Consider the following 24,940-nt stretch of genomic DNA (forward strand, 5'->3'; position numbering starts at 1 on the left):
TGATAATGTTTCCGTTTTGTTTACAGCAAGGTCATTATTGTGATGAATCGCAGAAAAACAGTGTGCGGCGATAGCACTTTTAACGTGTAATTCACGATCATACATTTAATTTGTCCTGGAGTGTTAACCTTTGCCAAGACTGTTTTGTTTCCCAACAATTTTAATTTTTTTTATTTGACATTTAAATTTCTGTTTTCCATTATTTCAGTTCTAGTGTTAACTGCACTGACGACTTTTAGCTAAAATCTTAAACTAAATAAATGAGGCATTGACAATGATGAATGAGAGCCACAAGAAACAGCTACCGTGCCAGATTTTTGTGTGCTTCATTCTGAGCAGCCTCCAGCCCATGTTGACTTGCAACGGTGTTAGACATTACTAGACAATACAATACAATACAATTTTATTTATATAGCGCATGCTGTAACAAAGCACTTTACAGAACAATAAACAATAAATAATAAACAATAAAAAGGCCATAGTACACAAGTGTTCATCATAAATTAACACACATTAAATTAACATAAAACTATATATATAAATTTATATTTATATATAATTTATATTTATATTTGTCACTGGAAAACAGCTGAAAAGACGCAATTAGACGTAAGGTTCACAGTCGTATGATTATAAAAGCTAAGCTAGACATAGTTTCTTAAAATGTCTAAAAATATATATATTTATATACAGTATATGTCCATATAAAGAACAGCGCTGATGTTTTCTGCACGTGCGCACTGAGCGACGTCATCCTTCAAAAGGAAGCAAACGCTTCCGCCCGGACCTCGTTGCGGAAGTGACGTCATGGCGCTGTATTTCAAATTTGAGGAAGCGTGAGGCGTTTCAGGAAGCCGTAAACAAAGACACTGGCGGACTGTTAGGACAAAAAAGCCACTCTTCTGCCCCTCCGTGAGTATATTTGTGTATGCTTTTGAAAATAAACAGCATTTGATGTGAATATAATGTTAAAGTGCAAGGCGACTTTTCAACCGGTTATGATGCAAGTCAACGTTAGTTTGCTGTCGGATGACAGATGCCGTCTTGTTTGGGCGTTCGACCAATGCTAAAAAGTGTGGAATAGCATGTTTATTTGGCTTTTGAATAAAATAAAAGTAATAATAAGACAAGTCCTTGTGATGTGTGTAATTGTAAAATGAGTGATTGAGCGCATGCTTTAAATGTATTTTCAGATAAAAAATTGTAATATATTAAATGAGGCTCACTTAATTCCTTTTAAAAAGAGCCTTCCACTGTTAATAGTCTACTTTAAGTTCATTTACAGTGTGTCAAGGCTGAATTAACCCCGTCTCCTGTCTTAGTAGTCCATTTCCTGTAAGTAAGAAAGAACCAGCATGACATCCAAAGGGGCAAAGGACTCCATCGTCGCCAAACTGGGCTTCAAATCCGGCAACTCTGCCTCCAAAACCGAGGCGGAAGTGGAGCGAGTCAAGAAGGAGAACGCGCATCTCAGGAGGAAGATTGACGAGCTGGCCAAACGACACATCAGGCCGCCTGACTCTGACAAAAGCAAGCTGCTAGAAGTGAGGGCCGAGATGTGTGGGGACGTCTGAGCAATCGGCATAATTCACTCAGGGGTGTGACATGATTGACTGCTTCAATCTCCCCTTTTGTGCTGCGTGTTGCTGTTTTGCAGAGGATCGTTTCGCTGGAGACTCTTCGCGAGAGGAACAATCAACAGTTGCTGGTCAAGGAGCAAGAGTTGGAAACTGTGAGGCAGCAGCTGGCAGCTAAAGGGGGAGAGGCACGTATCAAGGGAAACTTGCAGCTCGGTATTGTGCAAAAACATGGATGAGTTCCGCTTAACAAGAGTCACAAACTGAAATGTTTTCAACCCCATCAGTAGATGAATAGGTTTGAAGCAAAATTGCCTTTTTTGATGGATATTGTTCAGAAGTGCTGTTAATATGTGATTGCTTGTACATTTAAATAGAATTATCTACTAATGACTCCCATTCCACATGCCTGTAAATTATTTCAGCCAGGTTGGGAAAGTGGTATTATTGTGTTAGTTTCGGCACAGCTTTATTGTAGACCGATACAACAGATCTTTGACGGCTTCTCGTGAAATGTGCAGGTGGTGGCGGCGCTGCAGTCGCAGCTGGAGCAGCGGCGCAAGGATGCGGAGCAGAGGGACCTTCACGTCCACAATCTGTCGCAGGAAACGGAGAGCCTGAAGAACAAGCTGGCCACGGTTTCCGCCCGCTGTCAGTCCCTGGAGACGCAAGCGGCGGTATGTTGATCCTTTAACAACATCGGGAATCCTTTTTGGCGTTATCTGCATGTTTTTCCCAAATGGTATTTTTCAATTTATTACACGAAGGTTACTTTAGATTAGAGCAAATTCAATTTTGATAACTAATCAGGCGGTGGCTCAGTCTGAGACTTGATTAATTTAATTAATTTTCATCTCTCGTTCTAAAATAGATATTGGGGGAGGAAAAATGAAGAGAGATACTGTGTGATACATCTGTAAGTTTATTCATCCCTTCATGCGGATGAATATTCATGACAGACTGCAAGGTCCTGCACCCAAGCCGTTTTTTGTTTTCACAATTTACAATTAAGACTAACATACGATTTGTCAATGGCAGTGAATAATAAGTGTCCAACTAAATTCAATTGACAGCAATTGCACTTATAGCTCTGACCGCTAGGTGGAACCGTTTGACCTATGCTGGCGTTGACGTAATCTCCCCGTCAGCCTGGAAAGTGTCTGTCAAAACATCAACATTGGCATCGCCCACAAGACACAGCTCAGCGTGAAGCCAGGCGACATTACAACGCATCAGTGTCTCTGCTTTGTTGCGTTTGTCATGTTTGATTTTTGTCAGGTTCTAAGTGGGCAGGAGGTGTGTGCTTTATGACTCAGGCTGGGGTTTGAAACAGCACAACACCCCCTCTGTGGAGGGTAAAAACAGCTACTAATGATTTCCAACTTCATGCAAGGCCCAAAAAAAAAAAAAAATGTGATTCTCGTACTAAAGTTTTTAAGATTTTGTTTTTGGGGATGAAAGTGCCCCCAGGGTGTGAAAAATATTGCCTTCAACATCTGCTACTTGTGGAGCATTTCCACAATTGTGTGTTAAGCGTCAGTGGGTCCCTTGAAAATCTTCTCAAACTTTTTGCACCAAGCGCCACCATCTTGACATTAAAAGGCAGTTGAGTCACGTTCATCAAAAATGAAGCACATGTAAGCCACTGTAACATGATGCACAAGAAATGTTTTGTACTAAAAAGTTAATTACAACTGAATTGTGGTTAGGCAGTAATCCTACCATGTAAGTTTTTGAACACCACTTGATAACGTTTACTTACTGCACATTCAAACAACTACAACATGGCAAACCACTTTTACAGGACGCCGTAGTTGATGGCGTGTAATTCCAAACACACGCTAGTTTATTAATACTATTACAGGAGGTGTGAAAGTAGCGCATCGATTTATTTTCTCGGAATGTTCACCTCTCTCCAGGTTGCAGGATTAACCCCCTGAAGAAATAATCTGCCCCACCCACCCCGACACCCACCCGTCCTTCCTGGATGTGCAAAAGCTATTAGCTGGCTTAGCGTGCCTGCGTGTTTTTTTTTTTCTCTTTTTTTTTTTTTAAATACCAGCTCGGCAAAAGTTGACAAGCTCACCATGCTCGCGATCATTTAGATACCGCCTGTTGTGACAGTGCCGTTAACATTTTTTTTATTAATTTTTTTTTTTTGTTAGACGTCGGCATGGAACAGACGTGCAGGCCGCAAAGGTGGGGCTCAGGAAGCGGCCTCGTGGGGAATGCCGTGGGGTCATGACAGTGCCGCGAATATGCACTGCTGTCTGACTTTCCTTATTACCGTGCGGGGAACTGATACAGAGAAGATTGAGTTGACCTTTAAAGTTCATGGAAAGTCAAGTGTTCAGAAGTCAAACGAAAATCATAAACTGAGCAAAAATAGGGTGCGGCAAAGCAGCTCGGCATCATTTTTTTCCCCCTTATCATCCTTTCACCACGAGGGTATCAGTGATGAGGCAACTGTTGATGACAACTAAAAACTACCTTGGATCATTTTACAGAGAGGCTTCATTTACAGTATTTATTTAGCTGTACTATAATGTACACTATGTGGACAAAAGTAATTGGACAAAATAAGTCTGTGCCACTTTTGATCATCCACCCGCGTCATGCCTTTGTCACTTTCTTCTTTGCCTCTGTGTGCTTAGAACGGGCAGGCGTCCTCTTCAGACTTGGCCCTGGTACAGGATCAGCTGAGAGATGTGAGTAACCGCCCAGGTTGGTGGCTAACGTGTGCGCCCAAGGGGAAAGAAGTACAAGTGTGAAGTGTCTCCGCCAAGGCCCTGGAGAAGAACCAGCAGTGGCTTGCGTACGACCAGCAGCGAGAGGCCTTCGTCCAGTCGGTCCTCGCCCGCACGCAGGGGCTGGAGCAACAGCTGGCCCAGGCCAAGCAGCGGGACTCGACTTCCGCCGCCGCCCCCGCCGCCGCCGCGCAAGAGGCTGCTTCTGACTCCTCGGAGAAGGAAGCGCAGCTCAAGGGCCGCTCCGAGCAGTCCACGTTGGCCTCGCGAAAACAACTGGACGAGCAGAAAGATCAGCTGGCCAGAGCCCAGCAGGAGCTCCTCGCGCAGAAGGAGCAGGTGCACACCCGTGATTGGGTTTGATTTTTCGGCTGTCTTTCTCCACGCATACGCATCACCCGAACGGCTTTCGGCTTCCCTGCGCAGGGCGGCAAAAGTCAGGCCGAGCTGCAGCGTCAGACGGAGCGCGTCGCCCGGCTGCAGGAGGAGATGGCGGCGCTGCAGCGGCGCTTGGACGACAAGTGCGACGAGCTGTCGTCCCTGCAGAGGAAGTACAAGGAGCGGGCCAAAGAGCTGGAGGAGGCCAGGCTGCAGATGCAGACGGAGCGGCTCAGTAGCAGGTGCCGCGCTTGAAGGCAAAGCCACCCGAAAGCACAGGTGACATCACGGCGAAAATATTGACGCGCGTTCGTGATTCAATGCAGGCGTGCAGTTTCCGAGGAGAGGCAGGTCTCTTCGGAGCGGGCCGACCGGATGAGAGCCGAACTGGAGAGCCTGGACCTCAGACTGGAAGAGGAGAGGAAGCGATCTGCCGAACTTCTGCACCAAGTGATAGACGTCCTTTACTCACAGACACGCACGCGGGCGTCTTTAAATCGAGCACAATTTGCAAATGTCCGCTGAAATGTGGACTCCAACCTGACAGGTCAACCTGCTGCAGAAGTCTCTTCTGAGCCAAAATGAAGAGCAGAGGAGGATAGCGGCGCTGGAGCAGCAGGTGACACTGAAACAAACCATGACACGTATTTATGTACACCGTATCGCTTCACAAATGGAGGAAAGACTTTTGTTGCTAACCAAAAACAGGAGCACCTGCCGAAGCGCGTTATGTCCCATTGTGTGTCAGGTCTGTGGAGTCGTCCTCGGTACAATTCTCGTTGTAGGTTTTGTTATTTATCGCTTATTACTTGTTCCAGGTACTGTATTCTTATAATTTTGTGGTGAAAAATCTCTGATAAAATTAACACAAATGATCCACTGTACAAGGTACAACAAACACGAACAATACGTCATGGCGATTAGCAATGAGTGCAATTCTGAGCGTCGAATCAGACAATCATTTGTTGCGCACTCCCGCGGCCTTGCAAAAAAAAAATTTTAAAAAACAACCGATAACATTTCGTTTTATTGTAACGTTCCCGTTTAAGAGATCAGCACGATGGCGCGTTCTTGACCCGGTTTGATATGGTCCACGGTTTGCCTCATTTTGCGATGGAACTGATACCGTACCACCTGAAGGGACTCTATGCGCGACGCACCATCCATCAAAAGACGTTCTGCCCCACGTTTCCAGCGAAACGTGCATTTCGGTTCGCCCTTTTTTAGTCCAGAGTTTACGAAGGCTTCTCGTCTGTTCCGTCTCGAAGATCCAGCTCTCCGTCAAAGACTTTGAAAACGAGAAGATGGACCGTCAGAGCGTGCAGCACCAGCTTCACAAAGTCCTCAAGGAGCTCCGCAAGGCGCGTGATCAGATTGCCAAACTGGAGTCGGCCGTAAGTTTTTCGTTTTCAGCTTGATTCGCTTTATACGGACCAAAGAAACGCCACCCGCTTGACTCTTCATCGAACAGCAATTTGACACAACTGGACCGCATCCTATCTTGGCTTTTGAGCCGCCTTGCTTCCGTTGTCCTCTCAGAAGCCGCCCAGCAGCCGTTTTTCCGAGCCCGGCTCTTACAACCGGCCGGACGTGGAGCGCCTCAGCCTGGACGACCCGCGCTCGCCCACGTCGCCCTCCAAAGCGGGCAGCCTCCTGGACGAGAGCTTCCTGGAGTGCCCCCGGTGCCGAGCTCACTACCCCACCAGCCGCCACCGGGAGCTGCTGGCCCACATCGACTTCTGCTTGGCTTGACGCCCACGGTCCTCCCATCCCGTTATCGAATGACACGTGAGACGGGGAAATCAGACAATTTCAAAATCAACAAACCCGCTTTTTGGTCTTTAAATGCGAAAGATTGATCTGATCTTCAAATGGGAACCGTCTGTTTTCTCCATATTTGGTTTTTGGGGACTTCCTGCTTCAGGCGACTTGTGCTTGTGTTTTATGTCATATTTATTCTTTTGGGTGGTTTTCCAGTGAGCTAGTTACTTTTTCAAGTTCAGACATATTTTGCTCTTTTTAAACTTATTAAGGGATTTTATCATTCCAAGCAATGTGTGATTATGGATATCCTTTTGTATCAAGGGACAAAACGTACTTTGTGTATATGCCCGCAGCCTTTTTAAATCACTTTTATTTTGTTCAGCACGTGCAACATCATTTTTATTCAGAGTGCTTTTTTTTGGGAAATTTGAGTAGGCGGCGGTCAACCACTTTCTCAAGCGGACCTTCATATGCTCTGGTGAGACATTGCTGTCTTCTGGTTTTTTTATTCCATCTCCACCTTGACTTGTCATGTCTGCAAGGCCGCAACAAGATTGCATTGAGTTAATTCCCTGTACTAAACTATTTAAGGCAACGGATTAGTCCGCTCCGTCGAGGGAAAGGTGTCTGTGTTCCCGCCCCCTCGGCAATGTGACTCTTTAGGCTGTTGGGATTTTTTTGGGGGGGGGGTCATTTTCATCCCATTGTGTTCAAGCCATCTAATCATGTTACTTTTGCTTCCTGTACTGTACAAAATTTGCAGTAAAAGCGTGAAGCTACTTCATAAGATCTCTGTGGACTTTCCGATAATAAAAAAAAAAAAATACTGTACACTCTTTTCCAATTATATTTGGACTTCCTGATTTACTTGTTTTTGTCCTACTTGTTTCCATAGTGACCCGCTGTGATGCTTTGTCCAATTACTGAGTAGCTGGCACCAGCTTCATTGAGTCGAGCTGCGCGCTGTGATAAAAGATTCAAACGAAAACTTTTCGATCGGGTCCAAAGGCGAAGGCATGAATTTCTTATTTGCACCTTGCAACTTGAATAAATATTTCAGCGCAATAAAAAGTGAATGAGCCAACAGTATGAATGTTTTATTTCACAAAACTACATCAAGTACGCAGAATAAAATCAAAACAATTGATGGTGTATAATACCAAGCCCATGACTTAATATATCCATGAAAGATTATTAACAGGGTCTATTTGTGTACATGGAGAGTGTAAAAGCAATGCCAGTGATTTTTTATTTTTTTTTAAACCAGTTTTTTTTCCTCTTCACTTGTAAACATGGCAGGTAGACTCTTCCAGAGGTGTGCTCCTGCTGAGAGCTCAGCCTCACTTGAAAAACAAACTATATTATATATACCTGTATATATAAAAATATTTTCTAACATTGGCTTTCTCATAAGTCGACGCGCTTGCTTACCGCAATAGAGCAACTCCCATCTATACGTGATAGGAAGAAGCTTTAAGCGACAGAGGGTAACGTTTAAAGACATTTGGTGACATCAGATTTCAGGAAATGCGACGCGTGACATTTTCCCCGTTTTGTTTCGAAGAAGGAATGGGCTGTCGTCCGTTTAAACAGAGGAAGTCAAGGGAGTTGTGGGCCGGGCGGGGGGGGGGTTGCACAATCCCTCCGGTGGGTGCTTCAATAAGAGAGTCCCTGAGTGGGACTAGATCAACTTGTGTCGGTACAGAACTCTGTGAGGCAAAGACAGAAAAAGGCAGCGTGAATTCTCAAACATGCTGAATCTTTGAAAAGCCGAGCCCAGAATAGACCCCCATCGGTCCGGCTGGAACGGATCCAGCGCAGTTGTCTCACCGTTGTGCGTGACGCGTCTGTACTTGCCCAGCAGGCACAGTTCGTTCTTCTTCACGGCTACTCTGTTCACGTCCTCCGGCCTCAGACCCGTGATGTGTCTGGAGAAGATGAAGGAGTAGCTGTCCAGACAGCTGCCGTCGGCGTCGATGAGTCGGCAGGAGTAATGGACGGCGTAGTTGTCGTAGTCTGTGTCGATGACCCAGTGGTCGTCATCTGGAAGGGAGGGGGTAAGCGCGAACGAGGCAAAGAATGCCGTTAGGGTCAACGCTAAAAATGTGGAGTCCACACCGGCGACGCTCGGACGCAGTCTTGACATACCTTGCACACCAGCCATGTTAAAAAATGACATTGGTTCGCGATCTGATTCAATTCTAAAGGACGGGATTGCCAAAAACGCATAAATTGCTAATGGATTTGGTGAACCCTAGCAAGGGACTAGCATTGATTCTCTTAGTGAGCATTTGAGTCCCATCGGAATGGCTCAACGATGGGAGGAGACGGTTTTGTGAAAAACACGCTGCTAATGAAGAAACAAAGAAAAGTTAACATGATGCAGAGGCAAGACTTGGCTTGGGTAGTAGTCAAGGTCCATAACTTATCAGTGCATGTCAAAGCCCTCGATAGGACTTGACGAAACCAAAATGCCATAATTTGCTCCTGGATGTGGTCATCCTTAAACCCTGACCCTGTTGAAAAATGTGATTTTTACATCGGTTCTCCTACATATCAGCATTTGATTAGATCAGATCGGACTAACTTTGCCAGGGGCAGGGTCACCATCTATACAAATAAATCTCAGCAAACAAAGAAAAACCTTGGGTCGGTTTATTTTTTTTTTTTTTGCTATTGATTAGTTGCTAACAGTTGAAGTCCGCAACCCACTGATGCATATCATTGTACTTGATGTGACTTCAAGGTCCAAAAGTGATTAGTATATCATGTTTGACCTTTCCTACCAACCATGTATTGGATGTGTCGAGCTTTACATTGGTTCTCCTTATCAGCATTTAATTTGATCCGATTGAATAATCGAATTACACTCCTTCACTCTCAGTTTACAGAGACAAATCTAGCAACCTGGTCATACGTGTGAAGTATACATTCAAGTAATGCTTTATCTATTTCCAATTGTTTTAGTCCAATTCCAAAACTTACTTCCAGTCTGCAGGTAGGATGCCGCTCCCCAATATTTCATCCTAAGTTTAGCAGGGTCGGCGGTTTGCTCGAAGGTGGCGAGCATGTCGGCGCACAAATTCCAGTTGCTAGAGTCCAAACAGAGAGACGTTGGACATTGCAGTCGGCACGGTGACCGAGATGGGATGTGGCCGGTCAACTCACTTGAGAATGTTGACTCTGCCCCGAGCAGTGGCGGTCATCGTGCCGTCTTCTGCGACGGTGAACTGGGCCACGATGTTGTCGATGAGGAACAAACCCTCGGGGTCCTTCTTTGCGACGGCGTACCACATCCCTGCGTACTGCGGGCAAACCAACACGCGGCGCTCTGGACCCGGTCAACGACGCTAGCCACCCGATCCAAGAATAATTACATAACCTTGCAACTCACCCTGGTCCTGTCGAAATTCTGCATGACCTGAATGTTGGCCACTTGGCAGTCCTGTGCCCAAGCCAGGGCCAGGAAACACAGGGGCACCACGTATCGCAGCATTCTGGTTCTAAACAAGACGACCAGTGGGAGGACAGAAGATGGATTACCAGTTAACTTTGTGACATTTCAGCCAAGGACCTCCTAATTGCGTCTGTCAAAAGTTTCAAAAGTGGTAATCATTTGCGTCCAGGGTCCAGTTAAGACAAGAGTGCAGAGATGTGATCAATACGTACCTTGCAAACAGATGAAGTCAGCTCCCGCAGATGAGGTCCGCCGAGGGGCTTTTATACTGTTGGCTGCAGTTGCATAATGACTCTCGCAGACCTGAACCTCCCCTACGCTGCGCGCCCAAAAAGCTCGCCTTCCATTGGACCAAAATTGACATGACTGCACGCCTCGGTTAACTTTCAGCCAGAAGTGTTTTTCAGGTTCAGCCTTATCTCATCTTATGAAAACACCCCCCCCCCCCTCCCCCCAGCAGCGGCAAGCAGGCACATCTGAGGGGGGGGGAAAAAAACAAAAAACATGTAAAGTGCAACGCACAGGCAGTCCCATACAATATTGATTTACCTTTATAGCATGTTTTAAAAACAAATAGTCCTGCACGCTAATATAAAGCTTTCAGTCCGTTTTACTTTACGGCACTCTTTATGGCGACTTCTGTTGACTTGATTAAATTAGAGCCGCTGTTTTTGTGGATGACAGGCGGAGCGCAACGGTCCACTTGCATCTGAAAATAATTAGTGTTGAAAGGGAGGTAATTGCATCTTGTAACGCAAACAGTGAATTCACAGCAGTCAATGAAGTCGTTTTGAAGTGTAATCGGCCAGATGACAGCAGGTTTAGTCAATGTTGATTTGGGGTTGTTGTGTACCAGCTTTGACCTTACTGTCAGGTAAAATTATCAAACAGGTTGAAATCGGTTGAATAAGTCAATCTCATCTTGTGTAAACAACAGATAACAGCGCCCCAAAACCACATGCCTCATCCTGCTCAAATTCCTTTCATTTTTCAATCCATATTTAACGGGATGTGTTGCAATATCACCCGTCTGCTGACTCTTAAATAAGAAGAACACGGTACAGCAAAAAAAAAAAAAAACATCTGCGGCCTTCATAACCCTTGGGCTCCGTGCCGATTTTCCGTAAAATGAATAGCTGCTGGAACGCGTCCAAAGGCAAGCGCTACATTTCACAATCGTAAGCGTTGGCCTGGACGTGATATATACTTTTCATCGGGGGAATGATCTTAGGCAATGCAATGTATCAACTTGGCTGTAAATCCGACATACCGTCCTTTAGGGAGTTAATCATGCTTTGCATTGGAGAGTTGTTGTTTTTTTTATTTATAATCAGAACGTTTCCAACATTGTGGTTAACATGTTACGAAAATATTGAGTAACGATATACAAGCTCCAGACTTTGTTTTCTCTGGTCATTACTCCTCTCGCTGTGACTTGGGTTTCAGGCGTACGCCCCGCCTTCCATCTTGGCTTCAGTGTTATTAGCTGGCTTTTCAGTGGCAGATGTCAGTGATTACAGCATCTTTTATATCACCTAACAACCCAAACACATTTTTTTCAAGAATATGTTGAAACGTGGCATTCTGATGAATAATGCGTTTGTGGAATATGAGTTAAGCAGCAAAATCCACCCGTTTTTAGCCATCTCCGGGGGCGGCCATTTTGTCACTTCTGTCGACTGAAAATGACATCACAACTGCTCTGGGCTGACCTGTTTTCTGAAGCTGAGCCGTGATTGGTCGTTACCTGAGCCCTGAGCAGTTGTGATGTCATTTTCAGTCGACAGAAGTGACAAAATGGCCGCCTCCTGAGATGGCTAAAAAGGAGTGGATTAACTCTTATTCCACAAATGCAATATTAATCAGAATGCCTTGTTTCAACTAGTTGGCCTGCATAGAACATATTTTTGAAAAAAAAATGTTTAAAATATACAAAAGTTTCATTAATTATGATTATTTGACAAAATAATTTTGACCAAACTATTCACGATGATATTTGTGATGGAACTCGCCCAGCACTGGTGGCAGAACATTTAGGATAGTGTCCAAGAACCCAGACAACAGGATTGTGGTGCATCTTCATGTATTTAACACCTCATGCCACCAATTCCTACGCGTCTAATTTACTTGCCGCATTCCTCACATCCGCCCCCGCAACTTGTGTAGCTCTCCCCGGGGTAAGCTCACCTTAATCTCCGCCTACGGAACAAATGAAGAAAGAGAGAGGCGCCACTTACTTGTCTTGCCAGGCAGCCAACAAGCTAAGCAGACGCCCCAGAGGGCGGGTTAATAATAGCCAGCCATCTTTGTTTAGGTCTCAGACGCCCCAAGTCCGATTAATTGGCCAATTTAAACTTGGAGGACGGGGACTTCCATGATGACTTCATTACAGGGAGGATCTGCGAATTGTGAGGCTACGCCACAGTGAGCGGTGGCAGGCACTTCATACTCTGTGCGTCATTAAACCTTTATTAACTGTAGAGGCGCTATTTTAAGCAACAATAGACATTGCTCAGTGTTATACAAGTCAAAGGAAGAGTCACTTAAGACAAATTATGATGCGTAATAAACCTCATCCATCTCATTGTGTAACATTAACTGTTACGGCAGTGTATCTGAAATGTTAAAAATAAAACACACAAGCATTCTGTGTTGGCTAAAATGAAGTCCACTGAGCTGCAGGTCTCATCATGAGTTTGAGACGAGTTCAATTTTAAAGAACTTTATGAACACAATCTCGGGAAAGAAGTTGTTCAAGTGCAGTTAGGCACTCTTGTAGCTGTACTTACAAGCTGGACACTTTACATGACAAATTATATATTTAAAAAAAAAAAAGAGAAAAAAAAACGTTCCTGTGCATAACTCAACATCTTTGACAGCGCTGAATTCCTCAGGTTAGATTTGTTTTCAGAATTGTGCAACCTCTGAGTCATTATTATCAAAGTGATACTAAAAATGTCGTGCGTGCTGTCAGCCTCAGGAAAATTTTTAATGAGCTAGCATTTGAAAAATTGTGGTAGGTAGCTGCTCAAAATGTGAACTAATTACCAATGACTGGACCCCAAAGATGATACCTTCCTTTTTGGTTTGTATTCATGTTCTGTGTACTCCTATGTGACAAGTGGCTGCCATCTTTGTGGAATTAAAAAAAATGGAATGAGCACTTCAAGCTCCTCTAAAATCCTCTATAACAAAAAAAAAACCCCCAAAAAAACCTTAAAATTCTTGGTGCGTTGTACGCAGGTTGATGTGGCCATTCCAACCCGCCTCAGCGTTTTGGGCCAATCGTGTCATGTTGCTAATACTAGTGTTTAACTGTAAACTATATGTATGCTCTTGTAAATGTCTTTATTCCACATCATGTGCAGGTTGTTGAACATCCAGACGCCGCTAGTTGAGCTGTCACATGGCACATTGCGTCACGGGCAGGGCCTTTTCTTCATCCTGAGTGTAAATGCCATCCCATTGTGGATGCATCCCACCTGAACCGCCTCTCCTCCTGCACACGGGCAGCGCGGCCAGATATAAAATGATCAGTGCTGGGATTTGCCGGGGTTAAGGACGCTTAGAGCAGGGCTTTTAATGGCATGACGTCACATTAATTAGCGGCCACTTTGATCCTTTCAGTCTCTAAGCCGTGGTGCGTCCCGGGACACTGTCAGTGATTCCCGTTCGGCACCGCGGAGGAGGATGCGCTCGCCCCTGTTGGACTTTTTCCTTTCCTTTTTTTTTTTTTTTTGGGGGAAACTTCCCTCACAGGTGATGTTTCAGTAGGAGAGTACGACGTTTGAAAGAGTTGTAAGAATGGCAGATAAAGACAGCGTGGAGAAATATCTGGACAACAACCCGCAGTTTGCCAAAGAGTACTTTGATAAGAAAGTGCGGGCGGAAGCCCTCACCGCCGCCTTCTCGGCGAGCGTCCAGGTGAAGGACACAGCCTCCTTCAAGGATGTCAATTCGGTGCAGGAGGCCGCCATCATCTTCGAGCTGTTGCAGGCCTTGCAAAATCAAGGCACGGTGGAGGAGCCGCTGCACAAGGTGCTGCAGCGGCTGGCCCTCATCCTGCAGGCCGACCGGCTCAGCTTTTACCTGTGCAGGTCCCGCAACGGGATCCCCGAGCTGGCCACGTCCCTCTTCGACGTCACCCCGACGTCCAAATACGAGACCAACCTGGTGCACCCCCAGACCGAGATCGTGTTCCCGCTGGAGATGGGCATTGTGGGCTTTACCGCCTCCTCCAAAAAGCCCCAAAATGTTCCTGACGTCTCCCAGGTGAGGAGTTGGAAATGAACGGCGCGGGCCAACCAGCGTTCGGTCAGGTTCGAAGACTGCGAGTGCATCACGAAAATGATGTAACGTTTGAACGCGGTGGGCCAAATGATCCATATTGTGATGAATCGTATCCTCTGATATCAAGCTCTTGTATCGATACTTTTGGATCAAATCCCAAACGCACATTGATAGTTTGGACTTTTATACTTAATGAATTAAAAATTGTGTAATCGCTGGAAAAATATCACATCTCTTCTCGCAACATGCAGACGTGCTTAATGTGTTTGTCTCGCTAATGCTCTTAAACGGGCTATAAAAAGGAAGCTCGGGTCCAAAAGCATCCTCGGACGGTTTAATTTATTTAGGACAAAAATATGGTGATGCCTCAATTTGTCAAAAAGAAAATATGAAGCATTAAATGACTTTTTACTGCTGCCTGCCTCATACTTCATCATTACTCAAAGGACATTATACAATCAGAGCAGCCCTGATTTCCGGTAAAAAGTAATTAAAAGCTGTGATTAATTCCGGGCTCATCATTCAGTGTTGTCTGTCATCAAGGTTGATTACTGACACGGCGACTAATCTGCGTTTATTTATGAACGCAAGCAAGATGAGATTAATTTTGCAGGAGAATCGTAGAAACCGCAGTGATCAATGTGGACTTGGCAGTGGGGGAATTGTGTAACGTCCGAAATTAAAGCACACGGGATGGAATGGGTAACTGAACTGATGTCAAATGTTCTGCTCTTCTCCCAGAATAAAAAATTCTGCGACTTTGTGGACAAGCAGACGGGCTACAAGACCAAATGCATGCTCACGTACCCCCTCATGGCTGACAAGGAGTGCATCGGGGTGGTCACGGCACTCAACAAGATCGGAGCGGCTCACTTCACACCCGAGGATGAAGCGGTACTGTCAAATGATACCATGGCCGCAAAAACATTTTCGGAGCTTTAATCCAACGGCTCTAATCTGTCCGACGCGCTCCTCAGCTCTTCCACAAGTACATGACCTTCGCTCACGTCATCGCCCTGCAGCATCACACCACCTACATGTTCAACGTGGAGTCCAGGAGGAGTCAGGTGAACAACACAGAGAGGCGTCGCCGTCGACTTGCTCAGCAAAATTTCCAACAATCGGTTCAAGAATGTCTGTTTTTAACCGTTCTTTTTTTCGCGGAATCGTTAGGCAAGCTAAGAGATGACACCTAGGGATCAAATTATTGGGAACCGTCTCTAAAAAGAAGAACGTTTTTGTTCGACGACAGACACAGAAAAAAAAAAAAAGTGTCTCTAAAAAGCAAAAGCAAGACGAACATGCTGGAATGCGGTCTACTAAAATGCATTGACGGCAGGGGCGGAGCCAGAACGTGGCTAATGGGTGGGCCTGGAAAAATCTGGGTGGGCCTGAATATTTCTCTCACTGAGCACAATCCTCCTGTCCCGACACATCGTATATTCAAATAAAATGACAAACGGAACAATATCAAGTTCAAATCTTCCTTAGACAACCACAGTTATGCCTTTCTTAATATTCAATCAAATAAAAACACAACAAAACGCAAATTAAAAAAGAATTCAATCATAAATGAAAAAAAGATATTTTTTTCATGAATCTCACTGGGTGGGCAGCCTGTCAGCCTGGGTGGGCCTGTGCACACCCAGGCCCCCCCACCCCCATGGCTCCGCCCCTGATTGACGCTCTCCAAAAATATTTTTGCTTCCTCCCGCCATGTCCAGGTGCTGCTCTGGTCAGCCAGTAAAGTTTTTGAAGAGTTGACCGACATTGAGAGACAGTTCCACAAAGCTCTCTACACCGTGAGGATCTACTTGAACTGCGAACGATACTCAGTGGGCCTCCTGGACATGACCAAAGAGAAGGTTGGTCTTGAAGAACACCCCAGACCGCGTGTTTGACGCCTCGACTTAGCGTCCCATTACAACCCTCAACTCGCTCTGCTCGCTTCGATTAGGAATTCTACGACGAATGGCCGGTGAAACTGGGAGACGTGGAACCTTATAAAGGCCCCAAGACGCCAGACGGAAGGGTACCAAACTCTTCTCAAAGATGCTTATTGCTTCTTTTGACCCGCATGCTCTTCAATATGTTTCCCCCCCCCCCCCCCCCAAACGTAGGAGGTCATCTTTTACAAGATCATCGACTACCTCCTTGAGGGCAAGGAGGAAATTAAAGTCATACCGTGAGTGGAACCAACCTCACATAATTGCACACGGCACCTGCACCATACAATCCATCAATTTAGTGCTGACGTCCTCCAAGGCCAAACGGTCCCAAGGTGGCTTAGCCCCCCTTCATGCTGAGTTTCAACATTAATTAATTTGTCCCATTATTCAGTCAGACATGAACAAAAGAAGTTGTTAGCGCAAAAGTGCAGCAAAAACGAAACGGGTTCTTCCTTGGCCCTTTGTAGATGTTTTTCGCAGTCTTGCAAACTGACGGACAAACTAATTTATTGAGGATTCTGTGTGGAGGTCGACAATTTTAACTGAGGTCCATTTGTTCTTATCCATAATAAATTCTCCCAATAGGAAATAAGAGAAAATGAATTCATCTGTTCGAGGCTCTAACTGACACGGCCGTGTGCGGTATTTGAAGTCACATTTCAAGCGTGTGCTTTGTTTTGTTTCTTTCAGTGGTCCTCCTGCAGATCACTGGGCTTTGGTTAGCGGACTTCCCACCTACGTGGCAGAGAACGGCTTTGTAGGTCCCCACCACACACGTCAATTAGCAACGATGTCAACGTTGAGTTTAAAGTAGAGTGAGGACGGAGTGGTGCTGCCCATTGCAAACGTCACCAAACTTGTGACACAGACAATAAAAGCGTTGTTTCCCCACAAGCTTTGTAGAGCCAAAGAATGTCAGACAAAGTATATATAAGTGAGATTAGAATGATCTTGTTTCAATTTACTCGCAAATTATTTTACTTTTTTTTTCTCGCAGATTTGCAACATGATGAACGTGGCCGCGGATGACTTCTTCACTTTTCAGGTGCGGATTAGGAAGGGATGGGCGAGTACCGATACCAGGGATCGGTATCCGGCCAATGCCAGTTTTATAAATCAAAAGTGCTTGATGTATCGGTGAATGCTCAAAGAGTGAATACCGAATACAATGTTGGATCCAGCTCGTTCCTCTAACGTTTGCGTTTGTGTGTGTTTGCCGTCCCCAGAAAGAGGCGGTGGACGAGACGGGTTTCGTGATCAAGAACGTGCTGTCTCTGCCCATCGTCAACAAAAAGGAAGAAATCGTGGGCATTGCCACTTTCTTCAACAGGAAAGACGGCAAGCCCTTCGACGAATGCGACGAGCAAATCACCGAGGTCGGTCGGCCGCCTCTCAGAATTCAATTCAGGGCTGCGTCTGTGTTCATTTTGGAGAAACGTATTCGCCCACATTCCATTTTCGTACAGTCCCATTGAAAGCTTCATTTGTCACAATATTACCAGGCGCCATTGTGCTTTTCAATGTATTTTTAATCTCATTTCACACAATGAGCACATCAATTAGGAAGAGGTCTGCGTGAATTGAAATTGCGCGTGCTTGCACATTAGCGTCCCCTTTTATCAGTGGAGGGGAAAGTATCTAAACAGATTTGCCACTCATTTGGGTAATGACTTTTAATTAATGAGGCAATTAGATGAGTTGGTGATACATCAGTCGCTCCCTCACATCCTCTTCCTTCATCTTTATTTGCCGTTTTTCCTCTGCTCCGGGCCTTTTTCCAAAGTTTTGTTTTCACAAAGGTTTGACATCCTGCACTGTGCGCTCCGCAGGCGCTGACCCAGTTCCTTGGCTGGTCCGTGCTCAACTGCGACACTTACGACAAACTCAACCACATGGAGCACAGGAAAGACATCGCCCAGGAGATGCTCATGTACCAGACCACGTGCACCACCGACGAGCTACAGTCCATCCTGGTAAAGAACCTCCGCTCCGTATCGCACCGTCAATACACAGGCCTGAACATTAAAGTGTAGTCATCGATTGGTTTCTTTCCTCTCGATACCCAGAACACCAAAGAAAAGTTCAATAGTGAGCCGGAGGACTGCGACCAAAAGGAGATGTACAAATTATTGGTAAGACTGGCGGATGGATGGATGGATGGATGGATGGATGATTAGACTGGCTGAAGGAGATTCCCATGACGTAACAACAGGAGTATGGAGGGTTAAAGAAGATTGTTCTGAATCTCCACTTTTTGTCTATGGAAATTTGAATGGAAGGACTAGCAGACAAACGGTTGGATTGGCAGAGATGATTATCTAGCCTGGTTCAATTAAATTGGACGGGTGGATAGATAGATAGATGGCTGGATGGATGTACAGCTGGATGGAAAGATGGATTGAAAGGTCGGAAAGATCAAAAGAAATTGATTAAATACCATTTTCATCTTGTAGCAGCCCATTTAGGAAAGATGACTCTCTTACTACTTCGACTTTTGTCTATGGCAATTTTATAGATCCTCAGGTGGTAAGAATGAGTTGATGGAAACAGAGTTGATGGTAGTTGAATGAGACTTTCGAAACAGAGAACTCTTTATGGATGCATGGACAGACAAAAAGGCAAAAAGGTGGATCAGTGAATTGACTAGATTTCATTTTGCAACAGTAGAACTATCAAAGGGGGAAAGAAAAGAGCGTCTATGGAAATTTGAGTGGGTGGATGGATAAATGGATAGAAGGGTAGATGGAGAGATGGATGGAAAGATGATGGACGGATGAATGGATTGTTTAAAGGAGTGTCAAGGGGGCGGACATTAAGACTGCACCAAGTCTCGGCATTTTATCGATGGACATTTTAATGGCGAAACAAACACAGTCGAGATTTGCATGATTCGATTATAACAACACTGGCGAACGCCCTGTTTTGCGTGCAGAGAGCGACGTGCCCGATGGCCGACAACGTCAACGGCGAGAACTTGTACTCGTTCGCCTTCAGCGACTTCCCCGTCTCCGAGTTCGACCTCATCAAGGCCGGCATTCGCATCTTCTTTGAGCTCGGGGTCGTGGAGAAGTTCAAAGTTCCCGCAGAGGTGAGTGATCGCCGTATTGTCCTCGTCGCCGCCTTTGATGTTCACTCTCCGGGTCCCGACGGTGTCACTTTGCTGTTCGTTGTTAGCGCGGCTCTCGTTCTTTCTCCCGGTTCTCCGAGTGAATTATCCAACACAAAGCAGGGATGGAAATCATCCGTCTTCCTTTGTGGGGCGGGGGGAAGGAGGCATGAAGTTCACGTGTACGCGTCAAAGCCATCGTTTTGTGTCCTCCATCAGACGCTGACCCGCTGGATGTACACGGTTCGCAAGGGCTACCGCTCCATCACCTACCACAACTGGCGGCACGGCTTCAACGTGGGCCACACCATGTTCTGCCTGCTCCAGGTAGCAACACCGCCCACACTGCGAGTGGAAATTGACACGCTGGCCTCATGTGATGTCTTTGAACCAAGCACTGGGCAACAGCAAAGTTTGATCAGAGATGACTTTATAAGTCCCTAACATGTTTTTTATGCTATATATATATATATATATATATATATATATATATATATTTTTTTTTTGTAGCACATGAGCTATTTTCGTTTTTTGGGGGGTTTTAAGTTTGACCTATGAAAGCTCGCAACTTTTGTATTGTATCATTATATATACGTGTATTCCCAAAGCACATATTTACATTTCCCCCAAATCTCACAGCATACCACGAGACAAAAATGTCACCAAAATTGGATGAAGAGGCCAATTTTGTGCCGTCGACCGACTGCTGCTGTTTTTCTGCCTGTCACTAAACATCGCTAGCACCGATAGCTGGGATAAAAGTGTTTTATGATTTGTTTTGAATGGATACATTTCAGGCCAATTGATGACAATGCACTCGTTCCTTTTTTTGCAGACAGGGAAACTGAGGAAATACTACTCGGACCTGGATGCCTTCGCCATGGTGGCTGCCGCTTTCTGCCACGACATCGACCACAGAGGCACAAACAACCTCTACCAGACCAAGCAAGTCCAAACATGTCACTGTGTGTGTGTGTGTTTAACTCGTTTGTGAGTCACTGTTATGTGATTGCTTTGTTTTTTGTTTTTTTTTCCCCCCTCCCGTGTAGGAGCGCATCTCCTCTGGCCAAACTTCACGGCTCGTCCATCATGGAGAGGCACCACTTGGAGTACAGCAAGACTCTCATGGGCGAGGAGGTGCGAGGCGTTTTTCTCACAGCAGGCCGACGTTCGTTCGTTCCTTTTAGGATCCGACCCGTTTTGGTTTTGTCTTTTGCAGAGTTTGAACATCTTCTGCAACCTTCAGAAGCGCCAGTTTGAGACGGTGCAGCACTTGTTTGACGTCTGCATCATCGCGACTGATCTGGCGCTTTACTTCAAGTGCGTTGCGGTAGTTGTTAGAAGGAGTGGCTTGTTGCTAGGCAGAATATTCGGAATTTAGTTTTTGGGTTTATCTGTTCAAGGGTTGGGCAATAGTCTTTTTTTTTTTTTAAGGAAAACACGTATGGTGGCCTTTTTCTTTTTTTTTTTTTTTTTTTAAATTATACATTTTTTAAATTAATTTTTGGAATTTGCATTTTAGTATGTTAAATAGTGATCCAACAGTGACACAGGGAATACATCTGGAATATTTTTGACAAAGTCGACTTCTGTCGACCACGATTTTTTTTCCCAAATTTTTTTTCAATATTTTGTTATATTTTGCAGGATTTTTTTCCCCAGCCTCCCAAATTTCATGTAAAATGTATATTGAATGTGTATCAGTGTTTTTCGTTTTTTTTTTTTTTTTCCGAATTTTGGGGGGGTTAAGGCACACAAAATCATTTCTTTTTCTTTGCCAAACCAGGAATGCATCACAAAATCAGACAACACTGATAAATGAAACAGTCACTGAGCGTGTGTGTGTGTGCGTCCCGCAGAAAGAGAACCATGTTCCAAAACATTGTGAACGCCACCGAGCCAATGGCGGATGAAAAGGAGGCCACGGCCTTCGTATCCAACAATGCCACCAGAAAGGAAATCGTCATGTAAGGAGCACGTGGCGCGCTTCTGTTTTTTTCACGCCTCATGCATCATCCAGAGGTGTCAAACTCCAATCCTCGGGGGGCCGCCCTCTTGCATGTCTTAGAGGTTTCCTCGTCCAACACACCTGATTCAAACGATCGGCATCAGGCTCGTGCAGAACTTGCTGATGAGCTGATCATTTGAAACAGGTGTGTTGCAGCAGGGAGAGATGGCAAACAGGCAGGACAGCGGCCCTCGAGGACCGGAGTTCGACACCCCTGTTAAATATAGACCGTGTACTGTATCTTTTTTTTTCCTCTCGCACCTCTAGGGCCATGATGATGACCGGCTGTGACCTGTCAGCCATCACCAAACCGTGGGAAGTGCAGAGCAAGGTGGGTGGACTTCGCAGCCTGCCATCACCTGTTGCTTTATAAGGGAAATAATATGCTATCTCAGGGCTGGAGGCAAGACGACGCGGTATGAACACACAAGTATGGAGCACATAGGAGAGAGAATTGGATTTCTATTTTGCCCTCGAAGAAAAACTCAGTTCATACTCAGCATTTGGGCAAAAGTAATTTGGACATGACAACGACAGGAGTTGTTGCTAGGCAGAATTTGGGGGACTGTAGACTTTCATGGACTGCTGCCCCGCAAACCGGACAAAGGACAAGGAAAGGTGGCAGAAAAACATAAAACACGTCAACTTTTAAAAAATAAATAAGTTAACAAACAAACAAAAACACTTGTTTATTTCTATTACCAAACAAATGAAAATGTGCGAGGTTCATCTAGATTTCACGTCACATCACGCTTCTGCTGTCACTTGTTGCTAGGCAGGATTTGCAGGGCTGCAATTTCTCTGCTGCCCCCACAAGGCAGAAAAGGGACAGGGAAGGGTGACAGAAAAACATCAAATGAAACATAAAAAAAAGACTTTTGAATTAGCGAAGAAATGAAAATGTGCTTCCCTTGCAATAACATTTTGCAAAAGGATGTTTTTAAGACATCAGTGTCACTCTTTTGTGTGTTTCCAGGTGGCACTGATGGTCGCTGCCGAATTCTGGGAACAAGGAGATTTGGAGAGGACGGTTTTGGACCAACAACCAATTGTAGGTGTCCAATTTTACCCCATTTATTTATTTTGTTTTTTTTTTACCTTTTTTTTCTCAAATAAAAATAGCTCTTTGTGTGATTTCCAGCCCATGATGGACAGGAACTGCGCCGAGCAGCTTCCCAAGATGCAGTGCGGCTTCATTGACTTTGTGTGCTCGTTTGTGTACAAGGTAATGAGTTAATTAGCAGCATAGGCGCTGTGTTGCGATAAGGCCGTGATAGAAGGCAGAAAAGCTCTTTGCACAACAAGTTGGTGGGGAGGCTCAGCACTCCCACCCAATCTGGAATTCAAACACACCAAGAAGCCAATAGCCAATGCGATGTTTTTGCAACCAGTTATTTTGGTTCCATCATCGCAACTAGATTGTTAGTGTTGTTATTGTTTTCAATTTTGTATTCTCCCTTGTTGATTTTCTTTTGCATCTCGTATGACATCCTCCTACACATTAGTAATCGGCATTTTGTGCTCAGGTTAGTCAAAGTAGGATGGCAGTTGGTTGAAAAACACCACACACTTGAACCTGTTGGCCTTTGCAGGAATTTTCCCTTTGGCCGTTTGTCAATCACCAAAGTATTTGTACAAGACTGCAAACGAGTGGTGGTGGGGGGGGAGGCTGCAGCGGTCCACTGGACATGAACTCAAAGCCATTTCTTCGTCCGTATTGTCAGGAGTTTTCCCGCTTCCACAAGGAGATCACGCCCATGTTTGACGGCCTCAACAACAACCGCAGCCACTGGAACGAGCAGGCCGAGGTGTACAACGCCAAGATGAAGGCCATCGAGGACGAGAAGAAGAAACTGGAGGAGGAGGAAGCCCGGAGAGGTAGCGGCCTCTTGGCAGACATTTACATGAACATTTTGGTTTTATTCTTCCAAATACAGACATTTAGAGCATTTATTTGCGGAAAATGGGGAAAAAAAATCTTAAAATATCCAAATTCTCACCTGTATTCTAACGTTTTCCATATACAAGCAGTATATTAATGAGACAAGCCATATTATTAGGCAAAAATTGGAATTTAGGACAGAAATATTGCATCATTTTATGGGTCTATAGTCTATTAGCATTTCCTTAATGTACCATATAAAATAGTTCTAACATTGTGATAAAAGCATCATAATTGTTGGACAATGTTATTGAAAAAGAATTTCTTTAAAACCTTTATTTGGTTTTCTTCCTTTTTTGTTGCCTAGCTGGTGGTGGTGATGGGAAGTCAAAAACGTGCACAATCTGCTAAATTCTTCATCGCAACACTCGGATACGGACTACAGCTGGACTGGTTCAGCCTTCTTATTGGATCTATACAAGTAGTTCTTCCTGGTTACCCGGTCTGGTCTGGACCACTTTTTTAGTCTCACCTAGTTCCATCTGGATTAGCATCCCAAGGAGGCAAGAATCCGAAAACGATGATGAACAATGGGAGAACTTTAAGGACAAAACGATGGAATAATTTTTCTCAGGGGAAACCTCGTCTATTTCTTCGGAGAGCATCCGCGGACGTTATCCTGTTTATGCTTGCTAGCCAATTAGCACGTGGTGTAGTTGCACTGGCGGATGAGGCGTGGCGACGCCTTCGCTTTGTTGGGAAATGTCAACTAAAAGTAGTCCAATAGGAAGACAAATGCACCCGCTGAGAAGATGTGAAATCTTGTACATCGGTTTGCAAGCTCCCCCTTTTAACATACAACATACAGCAATGACATATGCTGTACCAAAACAAAAAATATATTGTGATCTATCTATCTATGATGAGATATGATTTAGATGGCAAAAATCCATATATATATATATAGATGTAAAAAGCACTTTTTGCATCGACTGTATATGAAAAGAGATAGCGGGAATCCCATAGGGGGTCTAACTGCGTTATTAGCCAGGCCTTATCAATATGTCATGTTGATGATATGACACATGCATAGCGTTATTGATCATGTCAAAGTCCGGTTTCCGTGGCGCAATCCCTGCCTGGATGCTGGAACTGGGTCGCCCTGCACTTTCCCAAAGTCCTCCTCCTCTTCCTCTTCTTACACAATGTTTTCACCTCTAATCAATGAGGCATCAATCAAATGTCCCTAATCCAATCAGGGGAGCTTTAAACCTCCCTGGAAACATTTCCCTGTGCTTCTTGAGGAGCCAAAGCGGCATTCACCCGAAATGACATAAGTCCCCATCACCCCCACTCCCATGTCCCCCTCCTACCAGACGTTAGGAATCTTTACTGTTTCACATATGAAATGACCTCTTACTTTATGTATGTACATGTCATATGATTAACGACAAATAAAACAGCTGCATGGAGTTGTAGGTGTCACTTCATCACACGCACTGGGACACGTCAAGGTTGGACAAAGAATGAGGCAAACCCTCACCCCTCACCCCTCACCCCACACCCCACCCGTCAGGGCTTAGCAGAAACAAGCGTTTCGTCTTAGGTCGCATATCGTGCAGGGATCTTAGAGGCTCCAAAGCTGGATGAGCCTGGCAGGAAAGAGGATCAGCGGATTGTTTCCGATCCCGTCCCCCCCCCGCCCGATTCGACACTGTCTGGTCGTGTCCGACATCCCGTAAAGCAACACTGTTGTTGTTCTGAGATATAGTGAGAAAACTC

At 45.0% G+C, this 24,940-nt stretch overlaps 3 protein-coding genes across 4 annotated transcripts; 2 read left to right on the forward strand and 1 right to left on the reverse strand.

The window, feature by feature from the left end:
* The first annotated feature begins 705 nt into the window (after positions 1–705).
* cep55l (centrosomal protein 55 like) lies at positions 706–7,852 on the forward strand. Of its 2 annotated transcripts, none has more exons than XM_086015952.1 (11): positions 706–912; positions 1,326–1,544; positions 1,658–1,765; positions 2,099–2,254; positions 4,232–4,285; positions 4,364–4,663; positions 4,751–4,944; positions 5,029–5,152; positions 5,250–5,321; positions 5,971–6,096; positions 6,242–7,852. In XM_086015952.1, the coding sequence occupies exons 2-11, from the start codon at positions 1,356–1,358 to the stop codon at positions 6,452–6,454; spliced, it is 1,536 nt and encodes a 511-aa protein (XP_085872078.1). In that variant the 5' UTR covers positions 706–912; positions 1,326–1,355; the 3' UTR covers positions 6,455–7,852. The 2 variants fall into 2 exon arrangements, with proteins under 2 accessions (XP_085872078.1, XP_085872077.1); XM_086015951.1 differs by having other exon boundaries at positions 711–912; positions 1,323–1,544.
* Positions 7,548–10,274, reverse strand: rbp4 (retinol binding protein 4, plasma). Its single transcript, XM_086015953.1, has 6 exons — positions 10,136–10,274; positions 9,861–9,969; positions 9,635–9,771; positions 9,452–9,558; positions 8,297–8,509; positions 7,548–8,175 (listed from the first exon to the last, which is right to left on the reverse strand). The coding sequence occupies exons 2-6, from the start codon at positions 9,960–9,962 to the stop codon at positions 8,153–8,155; spliced, it is 582 nt and encodes a 193-aa protein (XP_085872079.1). The 5' UTR covers positions 9,963–9,969; positions 10,136–10,274; the 3' UTR covers positions 7,548–8,152.
* Positions 10,275–13,409: 3,135 nt separating this feature from the next.
* Positions 13,410–24,630, forward strand: pde6c (phosphodiesterase 6C, cGMP-specific, cone, alpha prime). Its single transcript, XM_086015949.1, has 22 exons — positions 13,410–14,195; positions 14,955–15,107; positions 15,191–15,280; positions 15,938–16,078; positions 16,171–16,245; positions 16,334–16,398; positions 16,853–16,919; positions 17,160–17,207; positions 17,389–17,538; positions 17,992–18,135; positions 18,229–18,294; positions 19,095–19,250; positions 19,488–19,595; positions 20,104–20,213; positions 20,318–20,405; positions 20,488–20,588; positions 21,128–21,235; positions 21,544–21,607; positions 22,253–22,327; positions 22,418–22,501; positions 23,001–23,154; positions 23,526–24,630. Exons 1-22 carry the CDS (start codon positions 13,728–13,730, stop codon positions 23,567–23,569), a joined length of 2,559 nt encoding a protein of 852 aa, XP_085872075.1. The 5' UTR covers positions 13,410–13,727; the 3' UTR covers positions 23,570–24,630.
* Positions 24,631–24,940: the final 310 nt, after the last annotated feature.

This window comes from Filicampus tigris, chromosome 19 (genome assembly GCF_054856515.1).
Source record: "Filicampus tigris isolate MCC_2025a chromosome 19, RoL_Ftig_1.0, whole genome shotgun sequence".
In the NCBI taxonomy this organism is placed as follows: Eukaryota; Metazoa; Chordata; class Actinopteri; order Syngnathiformes; family Syngnathidae; genus Filicampus; species Filicampus tigris.